Below are 19,612 nucleotides of genomic sequence, written 5' to 3'. Positions count from 1 at the left end.
GATGTTATTGACCGATCAATAATCAACTATGACACATGGACTTCCCATGTGTAGCTTGTGCATGAATGTGTGTGGGATGAAAAGTAGTGCAATTAGGAAAATAATAGAAAAAGAAGGGAGAATAAATATTTGAAGGGGCATATGCTTGTGTTAGTCTAGATACACATTTGTGTATAGATGAATATTAGCACATGAGAAGAAGCCACAGGTAGGTAACCATGTACAAGTAAATTAAAGAGACACCCGTGTGTCTGAAGGTACACGTCTATGTATTTAGGGTGGGAGAAAGAAAATAATAAGATAACTAGGCTAAAGAGTTAAAAGTTATCCTAAGTAACAATATAGAGACATCAAGTGCATAGTTCCTAAAAGTTGAGCTATAAAATGGTACTAGATACAATTGTTTTGTGGAAGCTAGAGTGAGTCATAGTTAGTTAAGGCTCAAGATGTATGCATGCTAATCATCATAGGATCATTATAAGGGTGCACAATTGGCATACAATCACTATACCATCCATAGTAAGACATCAGACCTACAGTATGGTATATGCTTACTATAAAGCCTAGTTAAGATATAGTTGGTGTAGTAAAATAGAGAGATCGCTCACATGACCAAGGTGCTAAATCCTTATAATTGATTGAAACCAACTAGCCTAGTATATAGTTCCAGTAAAGTTTTTTAAGATTCGAATGCTTCCACTAAGTTAAGTATGGTCACGCCAGATAAGGATCTAGAGGAGTGGTTTTGTAATGATCGAGAGGGATATAGTTCGATTAGAAAGTTATGACATATAACTTAGGTAGTTGTTAAAGTATAGTATGAGTATAGAGATAGTTCATAAGACCTGTCATTATCCATAAGGGAGTTTAGTGTTGACTTTGGATGACAAAGTTAGTATGGTTGAGTTTAAGGGTATTTTAGAGATTTTAGTAAAAGTTGTTTATTTAGTCTCTTACTTATTGAGTGTTTTACCACTTATTTCCCTATTTTCATGTGTGTAGGTACAAGTGATTGTGATAGCTGCAGGATGAGTGGTGGTCCGTAGGTGTAAAGAAGCAAGGGTAATGTAGTCTATTTAGTTTTTGTTTAATTCAGATTTTCATTGATGTTTCAGAATATATACACTATGTTTTCACATTTATGTTTTCATGTTTGGACATTTTTTATACTTCTAATTATTTTTGAGATAATGGTATTTCAATAATTTTGTCAATTTTAATATATGAGGTATTATTCAATCATTTAATGAATTTATTACTTGTTTTAACTTAAATGCATGCTTAGAATAGGTCATTTAGTGACACCTTCCTCTAGAAGGAAATACTTCTGGAGAAGGTGTTACAAGTTTGTATCAAAGCATGGTTTTGGTACCCAAAAGGTGTTTTAAAGTGTTTTTGTAGTGAAATTAAATAGGAGTGTAAATCTCTCACGCCTTGTAATCGATCACTGTAAGTTTAGTTTTATCTATACCTGTTGAGTTTTATAAGGACTTATAGTTATGGGTTTTTTAAAAAAGATAAAGAAAACTTGAGTGAACACCAAAAAAACTCTGATAGATAACTTATAGAGGAGTCAGAGTAAAGGGCAACACCTCAAGCTTTCTAGTTAGGTCTAAGTGCTTAGCATGTCTGAGATATTTTTCCAGAGATGTTTAAACAGTAGGGAGGTGTTCTAAGCATAGGGATCAGTAAAAGTGACTTCAACACCAACAGTAGTATCGATAACAACATTAACCAAGGCTCAATTGTACCATATTTTTAATCTATCCAACATGCACTAGCCTTAGAAATTTAATGGTGCTAAGGATACGATTGTAGCTAAAGAACAGTTAGAGTTGGTGGAGAGTGTTATGAGTCTGTTTGATATGATCGACCAATAAAGAGTTAGATATGCCACTATTGGTTCAAGTCCAATACTATAACATGGTAGAACTTAGTCAAAAAGACTACTAAGATTTTAGAGATTTCTTTGTTTGAGTTTAGAGAGAGATTCGAGGTGAGTACAGGGGTACAGACATGACATGCATCTGAGCACAGAAGTTTCTTACCTTGACGTAGGGCACAAATTTGGTGAAGGAATACTCCACTAAGTTTAATCATCTGGTGAGGTATACCTTTGAGATAACTGACATAGAAATAGGGCGAATGGAGAAATTTTTTGTACGGGCTTGATCTAGCTATAGCTTGAAATATCATGACAAAATAGGAGCCACCCTAGACTCATAGTGAGGTTGTGAGCAGGGCATTAAGGGTAGAGGTTTTTGTGAGAAGGATGTATGGCTAGACCTCTGCCCAGATAACATCTCTATCAGTTTCAATCCTAGTATTGACACCAATACCACAGTCAGGTAGTAGTAGTGCCCCGATTCAAAAAGATCCTCCTTTAGAAAGGAAAAGGAAACTCCAACCCATGGGTAAAAAGAAAGGCTAGAAAAGTAATAAAAAGTAGAGATGGCTAGAGATTCCAATATGCTAAAATGTGGTAGACATCATAGACGAGAGTGCTTGATAAGGCAAATAGTCTGCTATTGGTGTTGTCAGCCAAAGCACATAGCCAACTCTTATCTCGGGGTTTTAGCTCGACTCAAGTAGCCAATAGGGAGAGCCACTACCAAAGTGTACACCATCACCTAAGGGCCAGCTGAGGCCAACCTAACAATAATTACTAGTTAAATTTCTTGCTTTGGCACTCCTATTTGTATTTTAATTTATTGTGGTGTTATGCATTATTTTATGGCTAAGAGTTTAGTAGAAAGATTAGAAGAATGACTAGTCAGGGTGGCTTAGAGAGATAAGATAAAGTTACCAAATAGTGGGTCAATTATCAATGATGAGATGATGATGGGACAAGTCATTGATACATGGGGCAGACAACTTCTTGTGGACCTAATAGTGTTCAAGATGTTAGATTTTGACATGATTTTGGAGATGGATTTCTTAGGGAAGAATAGAACTAAGATTGTACGCCTAAGAAAATCTGATTCTGCCTTGACAATAAGGACCAATTTGAATTTGATGAAGGGCGTAATAAGAGTTTGATGACCATTACCTTGAAGGTAAGAAAAATGTTAAGTAAAAGGTGTATAGATTTCTTAGCTCATGCAATGAGCAATGTAGAGTCAGGCCTAAGCATTGAGAAGCCACTAATTGTTTGAGAGTTTGTAGATGTGTTCCCAACATAGTTACCGAGATTAGCTCTTGAGCAAGAGCTTAAGTTCAGTATAGAATTGGCACTAGGCACAACACCTATATCCAAGACACCCTATATAATGGCTTTAGTTGAGTTACAAGAGTAAAAGAAGCAGTTCCAAAAATTGCTAGAGAATGGTTTTATTAGACCGAATCACTCTCCTTAGGGAGCTCTTATCTTATTTATCAAGAAGAGAAATGGGTCCATGAAGATGTATAAAGATTATAGAGACTTGCACAAGGTAATAGTGAAAAATAAATACCTATTACTCAGAATAGATGATCTATTTGATCGACTGAGAGGATCAATTATGTTCTCCAAGATCGATCTGAGGTCAAGTTACCATCAGTAAGGGTGGCTAAGCAAGATAAGCCTAAAAAAACTTTCTGAATGAGGTATGACCATTTTGACTTAGTAATGATGTTATTCAGACTAACTAATGCCCTTGTAGTGTTCTTGGATTTGATGAACAAGGTATTTCATAACAGCCCAAATAAGTTTATAATGGTCTTCATTGATGACATATTGGTGTATTATATGAGTCATAAGGAGCATAAGCAACATTTAAGACTTACTTTGCAAAAATTGAGGGAAAAACAACTGTATACAAAATTCTCCAAGTGTGAGTTTTGGTTAGATATAGTGTCCTTGTTAGGGCATGTGGTTTTGGTAGAAAGTATATCAATGGATCCGAGTAAGATTGATGCAGTTCTAGATTGGTAGAGGTTAAAGACAATTAGAGAGGTCTACAGTTTTCTAGATTTAGCAAGTACTATAGAAGGTTCATTGAGGGGTTTGCCAAGTTAGCAAGATCTCTCATAGTTCTCACCAAAGGAGAAACTCAGTTTCAATGGTCAGATTCTTGTGAGGAGAGTTTCTAAGAGTTAAAAATGATATCTAAGTTTAGACCTGGAAAATATGAGGTTAGGGGGTAGAATTAAACATTTTAAAACTTTAGGGTAATCCTATAATAAAAGTTTAAATAAAATTTCTAAATGATGATTGTATTCTTGGCAATAATAGTAAAATTTAATAAATAAATAAGTATTTGAATTTTTGATACTTAGTAAGTGGTAGAAATAATTTATACTTCAAATCGTCTGCCTTTTTAAGTAATAACATTTATGCTGCCTTTTTATAATTTATTTTAAAAGTTATTTGGATTTGTATTTCTTGTAGATGAGAGAGTTAATGTTTTAATATTGGTAGGATTGAGTATTTTTCTTTATAATGTTTAAATTAGATAACTCATATATTCATGCATACATCCTTTAGCCTACAAAATAAAAGGCCTTTGGGGGGTTCCAAACATAAAGTTTAAATTAAATCATGTAATGCAAAATAAAAATAGATGATAAAATATTAAGGGAAATTGACTGATTTAAACTCTTTTTTTAATCTATTTTTTAATTCAATATAGGAATGTAGTTAAGAATTCAATTTCATACTCATTTTATCCCATCCGTAGCCTTGAGAAATCTAGCCTTTCAAACTTATTTTCATCAATATTCTCATCTAAAAATTAGTTTAAAATCAAAGAAAATTTTCATTTAAATCATCCTAATCCAAATAAGTAGTATTTTTATCGTATTGTTTGTTATTTTATTTGAATATTTGATATTAAAATTTTGAGATATTTTATGTAATGATAAATCATACTTTATTATTTATTTTTGTTGTTATTTTATAATTACTTTAGTTCATTGAATGATTTATTTATATTAAATTTACATTAGAATGAAAAATGTTTAGTTTTTTAAATTGAATTGTTGAAAAACATAATATGCCAAGTTTTCTAGAAATAATAGATAGATAGGTACAAGGTACATGAGCAGACGGGTAATCCACAAGGTTGTTCATGGGCATTGTTCATATTACTATTCACAATAGACTCTTTTCTCTCTCTCGCGAAAACAAATATATTATTTAACTTAATTTTTTACTTTATTTGTTTTGTGTTTGTTGTATTGTTTTTAGGTATTGATATTGACTAACATAAATTATTATTTTTCATAGATTTCATGTAAATTACTGCAAAGGAAAATTCAAGTTAAATTATATGCACCAATTAAGAGTTTAGTTAACTGTGCAAGAAGACAAAGAGACAATTGAAAACATTCAAACAAAAGCGAAGAATAAAATTTAGAAGAAGATTTGGGGGATTAGTATTGGCATAACATGACATAAGATAATCTGGCAGGGAAGATGAAGGTCATATGAATTTGTCTGCGAAAGGCTGACAGTTTGGACAAGACCATCGTCCAAGGTCAACAAATCTTCCATCAGTCTTCGTTGCCTTTAATACATAATATCATGTAATTTATGTTATGTATGTAATAAATAAAACTGAACATCTTATTAGATTTATCAGTTAAAATAGTTTCATGAATTTAATTAAAATTAAATTTTAAAATAGTTTATAATTTGATTCAGTTTTTAAAACCTTAATTACATGAAAAAATATCAAAATTTTAATTTTAATCTTAAATCTTCAAGCATTATTAAATAAGAATGTGAATGAAAATAAGTTTTTCGAAACTTGGGTTATTAAGGATGGAGACAAGGGTTAACGGGTTCAAATTTGGGGTTTTGCTATAGCCTTACCAAGCATTAAAATGTGTTAAAATTGTATAATGCGATTTAAAAAAGTAAATTAATTAATTCCCCTAAAATTAATCAAAAATTTTGTTTTTATTATTATTATTATTATTAGATAGGTAATTAATTATTATTTATTATTTATAATCAATATGGCTAAACACTTGTTTTGTTTTAACTAATAATCTCTTCTGGTATTATATAATATTGAACTTTTAATAACATGATTAATAAAGTTTTATTATTATTTTTAAAACATAATTAAAATTATATAATTACGTAAAACCTCGGAGTATGTAAACTTTTTATTGTTTGACAAAATTATTCAATTGCGGGAGGAAGCGGACGAACAGGAATGGCTTTCTTTCTTTGGTGATTGCTCTATATTTTTTCAATTTAAGTCTCTTCCTCAACACTGTAAGTCTTAAAGTGATTCTGTCGAGTTCAAACCCTAACTCCATTTTTTTCCTTTTTGACGGGCATGGTTCATTTCCCTGCACATTAGTATATGTCTATAATTTATGAAGATTTTAAGAGCAACCCATTTATTTTTGGAAGAGATTTTTAGTTGAAGAACTAGTTTTAGAGCATACCCACTTGTTAATTTCATTTCGAAAAATGATATTCATTGTATGAGTTATAACAAAATTTGATAATGGATGATATATGGATTAAATATTTTTGCTGATGATTAATAGTTAACATGGCTAATTTCAATGCATTTTTTTTAATAAAAAGAAAAATTTTCAGGTGGCTTTGGTAAAATGATGCGATAAATTTTTTATTTTTCATGGAGATAGATCTTGAACTTCCTTCACATGAGCAGGAGAAGTTAGAGAATGGTTCAAGTAGGAATGAGGATTTTATTGATGGAATGGATAGGATATATGTGTTGGATGGAGATACGAATTCTCCTAGATCCAGTGAGCTTGTTGAGGAAGGCTGCATGCCAAGTGCAAGCAAAGGTGTTTCTGGTGGTGGGGATCAGGTGGATATGAATGTGGTGGGTGCCAATGTTGTTCACAAAGGGTTAATTTGTGAGCCCCAGAATGGTTTGGAATTTGAAACGAAGGAGGCAGCTTATTCTTTCTACAGAGAATATGCTCGCTCTGTGGGATTTGGCATCACAATTAAAGCAAGTCGACGTTCAAAAAGGTCTGGGAAGTTTATTGATGTGAAAATTGCTTGTTCTAGATTTGGAAGCAAGCGAGAGTCTAGTACCACTGTCAATCCACGATCTTGTCTGAAGACAGGATGCAATGCAGGCTTACATATGAAGAGGAGACAGGATGAAAAATGGGTTATATATAGTTTTGTGAAAGAGCATAATCATGAGATTTGTCCAGCTGATTTTTATCATGCTATTAGAGGGTGGAACAAGCAATCTGGTGTAGTTGCTACTCAGAAGAAAGGTTTGCAGTTGGCTCTTGATGAATTAGATCTACAAGTGTTGCTTGAACATTTTATGTGTATGCAGGATGATAGTCCTAACTTTTATTATGCAATAGATTTGGATCAAGAAAAATGTTTGAGAAGTATTTTCTGGGTTGATGCAAAAGGTAGGCATGATTACAGCTATTTCAACGATGTAATCTTCTTTGATACTTTTTATGTCAGAAACAACTATAAAATTCCTTATGTTCCTATTATTGGAGTAAATCACCACTTCCAGTTCATCTTACTGGGATGTGCATTAATTGGGGATGAAACTACATCTTTGGTTTGGTTAATGCAGACATGGCTTAAAGCAGTGGGTGGCCAGGCTCCTAGTGTGGTTATCACTGATCAAGATAAATGCTTGAAGGAAGCTGTTGCAGATGTTTTTCCAAAAACTCGGCACTGTTTTTGCTTATGGCATGTATTAAGTAAGATTTCTTCAAATTTGGGTTGTGTTATGAATCAATATGAAAATTTTATGGTGAAATTTAATAAATGCATTTATCAATCTTGGACGGGTGAACAGTTTGAAAAGAGATGGTTGAAGATGGTTGATAAATTTCAACTCGGGGAAAATGAATGGGTCTACTCATTGTATGAAGATCGTGGAAAGTGGGCCCCAACTTATGTGCAGAATGCATTCTTTGCTGGAATGTCTACAACTGAGCGATCTGGAAGTATCACTGCTTTCTTTGACAAGTACATGAACAAGGAATCTACATTTAAAGAGTTCATTGAGCACTATAAAACATTTTTGCAAGATAGATATAAAATAGAAGCTGAAGCTGATCATGAATTTCGAAATAAACAACCTGGATTAAGATCACTCTCAGCTTTTGAGAAACAAATGTCAATGATTTATACAGATGCAATATTCAAGAAATTTCAGGTTGAAGTCTTAGGCGCAGTTTCTTGTCGTCTGCAAAAAGAAAGTGAAGATGGGACAACTGCAGTCTTTCGAGTTGATGATTTTGAAGAACGACGGAATTTCTATGTAGCTTGGAATGAATCAGAGTTGGATATATGTTGTTTATGTCACTCATTTGAATATAGAGGTTTTCTTTGTAAACATGCAATTCTTGTTCTCCAAATGTCTGGTTTTTCTGAAATCCCATCACGTTATATACTAAAGCGCTGGACAAGAGATGCAAAGATGAGTCAAACTGTTAGTGAAATATCAAGCAGACACCAATATCGGGTGCAGCGTTTTAATGATATTTGTAAACGAGCTATCAGATTGGGTGAAGAAGGTTCTTTATCTCGAGAAGTATATGATCTTGCATTTCAAGCGCTAGAAGAAGCCTTGAAACAGTGTGTGGGTCTGAACAATTCTGTCAAGGGTACTTTGGAGGCCAACACGTTGTCTGGTCAAGGTTTTCTTGACACTGAAGAAGGGAGTCGAGGCAACAATATGGCCAAGTCATCCAAGAAAAGGAAAACATACAAGAAAAGAAAGGTCAGTCAAGACTTTAGTGTTGATGCTACATATTTTTCTTTGCTGTCTTCTGTAATTGACTTTGAGCTAGGTTTCATTTATATATTTTAGGTAAGTCCAGAGCCAGGGAGAACAGTTATCGGATTGCAAGACAGCTGCCGGCAGATGGTTTGTCATTAATATTTATCATTGGAGTCTTTTGTAGGTTATGTTGTTTGCAAGCATTAAAAAAATCATATTTACTTAATTGTTGCCTGTAACCTATGGGTCTTGTCCTTTGGTTTGGTTGTTCTTGACATTCTTGTTTTTGCTATCTTGTCCTTTATCTTGCAAGAGTGGAGATAGTCGGACAAGATGAGCATAGCTTGTTTCTTTTTGGTCTAATGCATGTTTACTTAACTTTAAAAAAACCAAAAAAAGCATTAAAGGCCATCAGTTGCTGTATAACCATAAAACTCTTTGGTTTTATTGTCTGTAGGAGCTGATGAATTCAAGAGCTCACACTGTTAATAATTGTTATGTTCCTCAACAGGACATGCAAGAGATGGTATGACCATAAGTTATTGTAAGAACAAGTTCATTTCCAAGTACTTGATTGCTGTGTGATTCTAGTTTTTAGTGTTCTTCATTTTGGCTTATTGTAGGAAGCAGCCTCAAGAGCAGCAACTCTTGATGGATATTATGATTCTCAACAAAGTATGGAAGCCGTGGTATGGATTCTCTGGTATTTAAGTCAAGAATATAGTTTTGTATCTTGTACATGATGATGAAGCCTCATCTTATACTTATTGTAGGGACAATTGAACTCAATTTCTCCAATCCGGGAAGGTTATTTTGGCAATCAGCAGGGCATACAAGGGCTGGTATGGTGGTTACTGTTATTATGTCCTTCATACATCACAAAATAAACCCTTGCAGTATAATTCATCTAGTTATGACAATTTCGTTTTGCTACTATTCAGGGACAATTACATTCCATTCCAGCACGTCTTAGTCACTATGGAACTCAACAGAGCTTACAGGGACTGGTACTTGATTGAACAATTATTATTTTTTCATGAATCAACTTGGTTTTATAAATTTCTCACATATTGAGATTTTTATAGTTGCAGGGACAGCTTGGGTTCAGAACGTCTACAATGCATGGGTGTTTCGACATTCAGGATAGTTTGCAAGATATGGTGTGTTTTCACATTTGTCAATAGTTCATTTGAATCTGGAAATGTTTTCTCGTTGGTTGATTTTTTAGTAGGGAACTTTTTCTTAATACAGCAAAGTTCCCCAGACTCCACCCAGTTTCAGGGCATTGCATCAAAGCATTTGCATGAGAAGCACCTCTCGCGGTAGTCAAAACAACTGGCATCCCTAGACAAGAAAATTTGTCAACTAATCCTGCAGATCTAAATTTCATCTTTCAAAAGTTGCACATGTAGAAAATTGCTTGCTGTATAAGTTCTAGTACAAGATCATCCAGTCTTGAATTATCAACAATTTAGGAACAATGTATGAAAATCAGATCTTTTTGGAATGAAAGTGGGAAAATTTGATATTGCAAACTATTACAATATTCTTTGTTTGTGATGGAGCACAATCATAAGTACAATTCAATGGACATTAGATCTCTTGGTCAATTTGCACCACAAACCATTCTTCGTATGAATTGTTGCACCAGTAACCAGTTCGACAGACTCTGGAGGTCCTTTCAGCTCAACATCAAACTTCTGTAACAACATGACCAAACCAACTGTTGATTCCATTACAGCAAATTGGTCTCCAACACATTTTCTTGGTCCACCACCAAAGCCTAAGAAAGCAAAATCTGATACAACCTGGTAATTGCAACCATAAAAAGAAACTTGATCTGAGAATGCTTAATTCAAGAGATTAGCCTTCAAGCATAGAGAAACTTGATCTGAGAATAACCTCATTAGGGTACAATGCTCCAGGGCTTCGAGATGGATCGAAACCATTCCATCCTTCAACATCTACACTCTTCCATTGCTCTAAAAACCTGTCTGGTTCAAATTCATTGGGTTGATCCCAGTAGTAAGGTGATCTGTGGAGATTATACACCTGAAAGAATGTGTTCATAACTAAAGCTGTTGATTAAACCTTATGGATGAGGAATGAGAGGAAAGAGCTTTTGACAACAAACTGAGGTAATATCCAAGTTTTGCAATTACTTCTTGCAACATTTTGAGATTACACAAATTACTTATATGCATAGCAAATGTGATTGGATAAACAAATCTTGCAAATGTAATTGCTTCTACTCACAGAAATAAAGATATCAGTCCCTGTAGGAATTGGGTAACCATCTTTGTCACCCTTGTATCCTCCTGCACAATCAAGTCTGTGGCTTAACATATTATGAAACAATATCAAGCACATGATCAACCAGTATGATGAGTGGGGAAAATCTTGGGTGAGATGGGTGTGACATGTGATCTATCTATCAATATCACGAAATCCTACAATATATGTATTCGACCTCCGGGTGCTTCACTTGATTACCACTATAATTGGATGAACCTGAAATAAAAAATTATTATGTGGGATATTATGGGAATGACAGTACAAAAATAACGTTATACGTCTTTCCTACCCAAGATTTTCTCATTTATATGACTAAAGCAAAGAGCACTGCTTGAGATTATAGAGAAATTCTTAAGTTTTATTGGCACACTGCATCATCTGCATGTTGTCCAATTAAATTATGGCACATACATTTTCATTTTAAAACCAACCAATTATAATATGGTTGGGAATTTATTGGATAAACATATAAATGATGTTTTATGTCCATCTATTAGAAACCCAACTCTTATTCTATTCAAACACAAAATTAAAACACAAAAAACATAATAAACTAAAACTATTTCATTAATCAAAATATTGCAAAGATAAACCGAAAATTTCGAGGAGTTCGGGACCTCCCATTTTCCGGCCGTTCGAGGCGCCAGAGACCTCCCTAAATTAGCCAAGAATGGCTGCCCTCAAACCAAAATCCTAATATTTTTCTTCTCCCATTTCTTTTAAAACCTAACACATATATTTATAATAAAAATTAACCGTTGGATTGAAGACAAGTGTCTCAATCCTAACATTTCCCTCCCTTTTAAAACCATCTTGTCCTCAAGATGGTAATTTATAAAATGATTTTTTTTTTTTAATTTCCCTTTGTGATTTTTTTAAAATTTTAAAATTAATTAATTAATTTATTATTTTCTTTTCAACGGCGCCATATCTTTCTTTTTCTCTTTCCAATAATGTTTTTGCCTTCTTTTTTGCTACGTTTTCTCTTCCCAAAGCTTCTGCCTTCTCTTTTTGCTTTCCTAGCAAGTCACAGCCACATTTCTCTTTCTCTTTTCCAACAAACCAACGCCCTGGCCTCCACCTTTTTCTATTTTTTTAAATTTTTTCTCTCCTTTCTCTTTCCTTCTCCTTGTCTTTTTCTTTTCTTCCTTCTTCTCCTTCATCCTTCTTTCTTCTACCTTCTGCTCTCTCTGCATCCTCCTTTCTGCCTATGTAAATTTTTTTTTCTTTTTTTTTTTTAAGACTCTTGCCGACATTCCATTTTAATCCTCCTTTTCCCTCTGTTTTCGTTTTCTTCTTCTTCTCTTTTTTTTTTTCGACACTTTTCCAGTATGTAGCCACCGACTCATTTCTCCCATTCTTCTTCAAGTCAACCTCCTCCGTAAACATTTTCCGCAACTATTTACTTTTCCAACCATCATCTATCTTCCTCGCTGGATCGAACGCTCTGATACCATTTGTTAGGAACCCAACTCTTATTCTACTTAAACACAAAATTAAAACACAAAAAACATAATAAACTAAAACTATTTCATTAATCAAAATATTACAAAGATAAACTGAACATTTTGAAGAGTTCGAGACCTCCCATTTTTCGGCCGTTCGAGGCGCCGGAGACCTCCCTAAATCAGCCAAGAATGGCTGCCCTCAAACTAAAACCCTAATATTTTTCTTCTCCCCCTTCTTTTGAAACCTAACACATATTTATAATAAAAATTAACTGTTGGATTAAAGACAAGTGTCCCAATCCTAACATCATCCTACCTAAGATCTTTCCTTTTCAATAATATTGTCATATATGCATTCATTTTAAAACTAACTAATCCAGATTAGTTAGATAAAAGAGAAAATATATACATGTATGACCTTTTTTTGCTAGATGAGTGCATAGATGGCATGATGTTCTACCTGCCAATGTCTTTATTTTATAATAAAACTATGTGTAAACACTTTTGAGTATACAATTCGGTATGATATATCATTATGTGATTAAATGATTTTGAATTAAAAATAAAATAACATATATCTGCATTGTATGATATGGGCATATTTTTAATGCAGTATTGCTTGGTTCACAACCTTTTTAAATGGAAAAATGGAAAAAAACTAGAAAGAATAAATTTATATTTGAGAAGTTGAATAAGGAATCGTGCAACTGTAGAAAGAAAAAATTACCTGGTAATACATCTGGTTTGAGGGCACGTCTAATAAGCAATGGGGGCTGAGGATACAACCGTAGCGACTCTGCAACAATAAGTCTTATATACCTAAAAACATATCAAATATATCAATTTATTTTGAGCTACTATAACCAAGTAAAACCGGAAAACTGGACTTTTGCATTGCCTAGTTCATTTAGCCAGAAACAGTCAGGACAGGTTATCTACACAGATAGAGAAATTGGTTGCAGCTTGCACCAAAGATGAGATGAGTTCTTTAAATTTAATAGTTTTAGCAAATCCTGATTTCTTGTATGAAGACTTGAAACACCTAGGGAAAAAGTTTCCATCAGCTACTATTCAAGGATTGAAAGAAAAAAAAAATCCTTCAGTCTCTATCTTAAGCAATGTCTCAAAATAGAGTCCAGTTGTCTTACAGAAATTCCAGAACTGAGATATGAATGATTAATAGAAAATTTCAGGAAATATTACCAGAATAAAGGTGTTAGTTGGCATCCAAACAATATTAATAAGTGAATGACCAGAAATATAGATGAGGATCATGGAACAATGTTATGTGTTCTCGTAATGTCTCACGAAGAACCTTCTCAAAATACCCAAAAGAAAAATTTATGACATGGCTACCATCAATAGAATAATAGGAGTGAATGACCTGAAGACCTACTGGAGTTTTTTAAGCGACTCAAAAGTTGGTTTCTCCTGTCCCAGCACTGAATCAATCTCAGCTTGAGCTTTCCTAATTTTGGAGGGATGCTGCAGTACAGAAAATTTAACATGCATCAGCGTGGTCACAAAATCTTTATTTACTTATTCAGTAGGGTATCAATATGCTCACTCAACCCATGAGATAAAAATCTTCAGGAAAAAAGATCCATAAAGAAAACAAAACAATAACAGTTTATTCAAGAAAAAGAATTGTATTATGAAGGTAGAATAAAGTATCATACTTGAGCTAGAAGGAAAACAGCCCAAGTAAGGACAGCAGCTGTTGTTTCATGACCAGCTATAAGCATTGTCATCAGATCATCCCTTAGCTGTTAAAATATAAAATTAAATGTAGTTTGGATAAGAACCAAAGGTTTGCACAAGTTTGACATATGATCATTCCCCATATAAAAAAAAAAAGATAAAAAGAAAAGCATTATGGGAACAACTACGCATAAGAAAGGTTCCACTTGCAAAGTGGCTTGGCAGTCACATGCACAATTTCAACCCCATATATTTGATGGCTATGACATTAGAAGCCAAAATTTATAGATGCTGTCCTGAGAACCAGAATAATGTGATGAACAAGCACTTATTGAATGTCCAATCAACTGAGTAATGTGGCCAGTGATACCATTTCTGGAAGCACTGAATTTGGGCACTTATGGATATTTACCTGACGATCATCAACATCTGCTCCCCGCATATCAACTAGAAAACGCAAGAGACTTGCATCCTGCAAAACTTATAGTTACACCACTGGATTTTGTAAATAAATGAAAAAGTAGAATACAGATTTTAGAACCTACATTATAGGCATGTGCTAAGTAACCAGCAAAATGAGCTAAGAAGATAATATAAGGATATATGCACACCTTAATATTCAAGTAGTCCCTCTGCTGCAGTTTCTCAACATCTGTTTCCTGTCACAAAACAATCAAAATCAGGGTATAAGCAATTTGTCCAACTAAAATATTCAGGTTGCTTATGCACACGGTACATGAAGTTAGCTCCAGCTAACATGGGCAAGAACCAGATCATAATATTATACATCAGATACCAAGCAATACAGAATTAAAAAATATGCCCATATCGCACAGTAAGGCAAGTTTAGGTTATTGAGAAGAAATCATAATAATATATTGCATTTTGCTTGTCCCTTTATCTTTTATACCCTGTTTGTTTTTGGACTTGACAGTTCATCTGTTGAAAAGCTATAATGAGTAGGTAACTGGAAACTCATACCAACCAAATTTATTTGGAAAACACTGAATCCCAGAAGAGATTTTACACAACCTAGTATGATTGATACACAGTGCCAATTTAGGTCTTATAGCTTTAGAAAAAGGCAGCTTATTTTTTCGTCCTCAAGAACTCTTGACCTATAATAGTTACTGATCTTTGGGAATTTCTAGTGTACCAACATGCAACTTCCTAACTTCCAACAACAGCAACTTTTAAGTATCCTAAAATGAATAGAAACAAAGACACTTAGCTATAAACAAATATACATACAATATTTTTCAAAAGTAATAAAGTTACCCTCTCACCTGTCTAGTCTCTTTTGCATTTCTGATGAGTCCATCCAGACAATCATTGATAACTTTAAGGTCATTATAGAATTTCCGTTGCCTGGGTACTATCCACCTTGCTAGAGGAATTTTCCAATAAGGAATGTAGAAAGTTGATCTATGCTCAGCTTCAAAAAGGGTACCATACACAGCCTGAAATGCATTTGCACAAGTACCCGCATGAATTGGTACAACGAATTGCAGCTTACATCAATTTTAAAGGGCTCTGTACTTGTGAGTGGAAAAAATAAAGATTGCTCAACTTTCACCAATCTTATGTAATTATTATTAAGCGAAACATGTTGAAATTCAGTGGAAGATTAATGCAACAACATAGCAAGAATCTTAAAAATACATAGTTTTTTTTTTTTCCTCAAACCTTTATCACGGGAGACTCTTTTGTAACGGAACCAAAGTCATAATTAAAGACACCAAGCCCAATAATATCAAGGGCTAAACTTGAAAACTCTGCTTCAAGATCCAACTCAATTACACTTCCTCCACGTGAGTGTTCTCCTTCTAAAAGTTTCTCAAATTTCAGTACCGTTCTTTCTGAACATTCTGTGAAAATTTTGACCATAGCTTCCAGGTATAAGGAATGAAACCCAGGAGCAATAACTGCACAATATATTCAAAAAAGAGCAAATGAACTTAGCTACAACAACTAAACACAATATGTACACAGATGCATAGGTAGGAGAAAATATAATTGTGTTCCACTCACCTCTTCTCCTTTGCTTCCAAGTATCAAGGTCAGCAGGTATAAGTCCTTTCCCCATTATTGGTTCTAGAATATCAGCAAGAACTCCCTATTCACAACATGAAACTTTATGTAAATGGATTTTAAAAAAATACAAAACATTACATTATTGAGCAACAATAGAACAAAAATTTTGCTAAGATGAAGAATCAAACAAACAAATTATAAGATTTACCTTATCATAAGAAAATGCATTTTCTCGAAGAATATGCTTTGCAACAATGGGATCCGATACAACAACAAATGCTTTTGGCCCAAATGCAAGTTTATACACCGCACCATGCTGCCACAGTTCACAGATATCAACAAAAAGAACAAAAGATAGGATTTTAAAAAATTATCAAATATAAACAATGACCAAAAAAAAGTAGCATACAGCAAGATGCAGCAATATGCAACAATTAGGCTGCAAATAACCTACCAAGCTTCCAATTGAACCTTCACATTGCACACATGAAAATTTACCATGCCAATCAAAGTATGTGTACACAAAAGAGTGCAGTGAGTCAAGTATCATGATACCTCTAAAAACCAGTCGTATAAGGAGAAGAAGAGAGGACGATCAAACAAATCAGAAACAGCACCTTCAGCTACAGGCATCGAACCAAGATTCCCCCCACTTAACAAATTGGTGAGAAGATTGCTAGCATTGTCAAAAAGGTTCCTTTTTGTTTTCTGCTCACTAGTGCTCGTGGATTGGCATCTACACACACCACAAATGGTTCGATGAGTTCGACAAATAAACACAGCAACTTTAATAAATTTTCACAACAACATGGGCAACAAAACGCAAAATTACGCTAAAAATCTCAAATTGTGCTCCTACTTTCAGGTTGCTTCTTGACACTGTAAGTTACTAAAACTAATAAAACCCATAACAATACCAGATTTTCATCCCCACATACTAAACTTTTCCAAAAATAAATTGGAAAAAGGAAAATGAAAACGATGATGAAACCAAAAACAAAGTGCAATCCAGAACTCAGAACAATCTCAGGGAGTTAACAAAGAACCTGATAGAAGAAGACCCTTTTGGCTTGGAAGCGAGAAGATGAACACTTGTCGAGTTAGAACACAAGTTAAACCAAGACTGTGCTGTCCGAAAATTGCCATATGAGGCAGTTGAAGAGAGATGCAAGGCACAAGTTGAAGTTGCCATTGAAACAAATTTTACTAGACAGGTTTTCTGGAAGCCAGTTTGCTATAAATAAGTGGACTGTGATGTCATTCCACCATGTCAAGTGCCTAAATCTCTGTATCCTTCAGATAATGAAAATAAACCAGACCCACAAAATTAACCGCCCATCTAATATGTCCCAGCCAAACCCACAGCCATACCTAAAGAAGTGCTCTCCTCACTTTGCACAATATATGTGTATATGTAATTTTCTTTTTCATATAAATGCTTCGCTTTTTTGGATGTTAAAAGAAAAAGCGCAAAGTTTTTCTTTGCACAAGTGAGACAAATCTTTTAATAATTTTCTAAAGTTATGTTGCGGTTTATCCCAAACAGGAAGATTAGGTTTTGAGGTAGGTTTGGGTGTGCGGAAGACCAAGAGAGAAATCAAAGAACTCCGAAACTTAAAAGTCCAGACCACTAGTCAATGAGGAGTTCGACCATTAATCGTGGCTAGACACTGGATAAAGGATGTAAACACAGCACAAAATGAATTTTGGTTCTCCTCTCCTTTTTCTTCTTTGTTATTTCTTCTCAATAGTGCCCTTCATCCATGTGATCTCATTGACAGTGACAGATGGATGTACCATTTGTTCTCTTGAATTTTCATAAACCATGTATGAGAGGAATAGACATGACAAATTAGTCAGATCAATCCAAACTCCAATAAAATCGTAAGATACGAAGGGTATGATTTGTTACTATAATGAGCCGTGCTACCAGTCAAACTTTTTGGTTCGCAAATTGGTTGGGCCTAGTTCGACATCGTGCATGCACTGACAAAACATAAAAGCAAAAATAATTCTTAGAAAAAAGCAACTTGCAGCGACAAGTAACCTTTTTTGCACGGTAGCCCAACAGCTATTGGCAAGACCAACAACAGTTAGTTTTAAAAATTTTAATTTTTTTTCCATTTTTTCTCAAAACCCATGTACATCAAACCTAATTTTTTAATCTCTTCCTACATTCTCTTCTTTCAATTCCTTTCAATATTTTTTATTCAATTTTAATATTTTTATTTCAATTTCTCTCTACACTTTTTTCATTCAATTTTTATATTAATTTTTTTTTGTGTTTGGTTTTTTAATAAATAAAAAATAAATTTTAAAAAATAACTATTTAAATTTACTAAAATAAATTTTCTTCTAAGTTAATACAATCAAAAATAAAAAATTACAAATCGATCATATAAATTATATTTTATTTACATGTTCAAATAATGTAAAATCATTTTTATTACTAATTATCTTATATAATTAACAGAAATTCTTTATTTTATCAATGTTGCCCTAATGAATTTGTTTTCTCTAACTACGCCTTATTGACTTATCTAATACTTAGGTTGGGATAACTATTTTTCATTTTCTCCAATAGTAAGAAGAAGCAAGTAATTTGTGTGCATGAACTTCAAACAGTATCACTCGTAATTTTTGTTATACATGTTATTATCATCATTCCTTTAATGTTAACAACATAATTTCGTTTTTGCTTTTCCAATTTTGTTAATTATTATTTTTCTTTAAAATATATTTATAATGAAAAAATTTAATTTGCTTTAAATGGAAAAGGTGTGTGAATGATTGGGACGACTTTACTTTTATAGATTCAATTGATCAGAAATGGATACAATGTAAATATTGTAATAGAGACCTTACAATGTATACATTGAATCTATTTTTGATCAATTGATTCTACAAGAACAAAATTGTCTCAATCGTTTGAACTCATTTTTTGTTTAAAACATATTAAGTTTTTTTATTATTAAAATATTTTAAAGAAAAATAATAATTAACAAAATTATTAAAATAAAATAGAAACTAAGTTGTTAGGTATTAATGTAATGATAATAGTAGCAAATATAGAAAAAATGTGAGAGAAATTGTCGGATAACCACACACACAAGTTATTTGGTTTTTCTTGGTGGTAAAGTATATGAAAAATAGTTGTCTTAACTTAAATGTCGGGTAACTCAATGAGACATAGTTAGAAAAAAACAAGTTCATTGAAATGTCACCGATAAAATAAAGAGTTAGATACAACAATTAGTAGTAGAAAATGAATTTGCATCATTTGAAATATAAACAAACTTTTATTTGGAGGATCGGCTTGAAATTTATGATCCTCAATTATATTAATTTAAAAAGAAATGTATATTAGTAAGTTTAAATAATTTTTTAATTTATTATTTTATTAATATAAATATAGGGTTGTGTTGTAGGTTTCTTTTTTTTTTTTATGGGCCG

At 33.2% G+C, this 19,612-nt stretch overlaps 2 protein-coding genes across 5 annotated transcripts; one reads left to right on the top strand and one right to left on the bottom strand.

Annotated features, from left to right (window-relative positions):
* Positions 1-6,051: 6,051 nt before the first annotated feature.
* Positions 6,052-10,219, top strand: LOC123227252 (protein FAR1-RELATED SEQUENCE 2-like). Of its 4 annotated transcripts, none has more exons than XM_044651977.1 (9): positions 6,052-6,205; positions 6,539-8,681; positions 8,772-8,828; positions 9,139-9,207; positions 9,305-9,370; positions 9,455-9,523; positions 9,623-9,688; positions 9,773-9,841; positions 9,933-10,219. In XM_044651977.1, the coding sequence occupies exons 2-9, from the start codon at positions 6,579-6,581 to the stop codon at positions 10,005-10,007; spliced, it is 2,574 nt and encodes an 857-aa protein (XP_044507912.1). In that variant the 5' UTR covers positions 6,052-6,205; positions 6,539-6,578; the 3' UTR covers positions 10,008-10,219. The 4 variants fall into 4 exon arrangements, with proteins under 4 accessions (XP_044507912.1, XP_044507910.1, XP_044507911.1 ...); XM_044651975.1 differs by having other exon boundaries at positions 9,767-9,841; XM_044651976.1 differs by having other exon boundaries at positions 6,058-6,205; positions 6,527-8,681; positions 9,767-9,841.
* Positions 10,180-17,859, bottom strand: LOC123227254 (cytochrome P450 97B2, chloroplastic). The gene is made up of 14 exons (XM_044651979.1): positions 17,206-17,859; positions 16,715-16,895; positions 16,368-16,475; positions 16,157-16,241; positions 15,812-16,050; positions 15,412-15,585; positions 14,737-14,784; positions 14,538-14,597; positions 14,104-14,190; positions 13,821-13,909; positions 13,152-13,243; positions 10,938-10,999; positions 10,584-10,733; positions 10,180-10,489 (listed from the first exon to the last, which is right to left on the bottom strand). The coding sequence occupies exons 1-14, from the start codon at positions 17,349-17,351 to the stop codon at positions 10,265-10,267; spliced, it is 1,746 nt and encodes a 581-aa protein (XP_044507914.1). The 5' UTR covers positions 17,352-17,859; the 3' UTR covers positions 10,180-10,264.
* Between the last annotated feature and the right edge of the window lie 1,753 nt (positions 17,860-19,612).

The sequence above is a fragment of the Mangifera indica genome, chromosome 10 (assembly GCF_011075055.1).
Source record: "Mangifera indica cultivar Alphonso chromosome 10, CATAS_Mindica_2.1, whole genome shotgun sequence".
NCBI classification, from domain to species: domain Eukaryota; kingdom Viridiplantae; phylum Streptophyta; class Magnoliopsida; order Sapindales; family Anacardiaceae; genus Mangifera; species Mangifera indica.
This window is presented reverse-complemented; position numbering and strand designations above follow the sequence as displayed.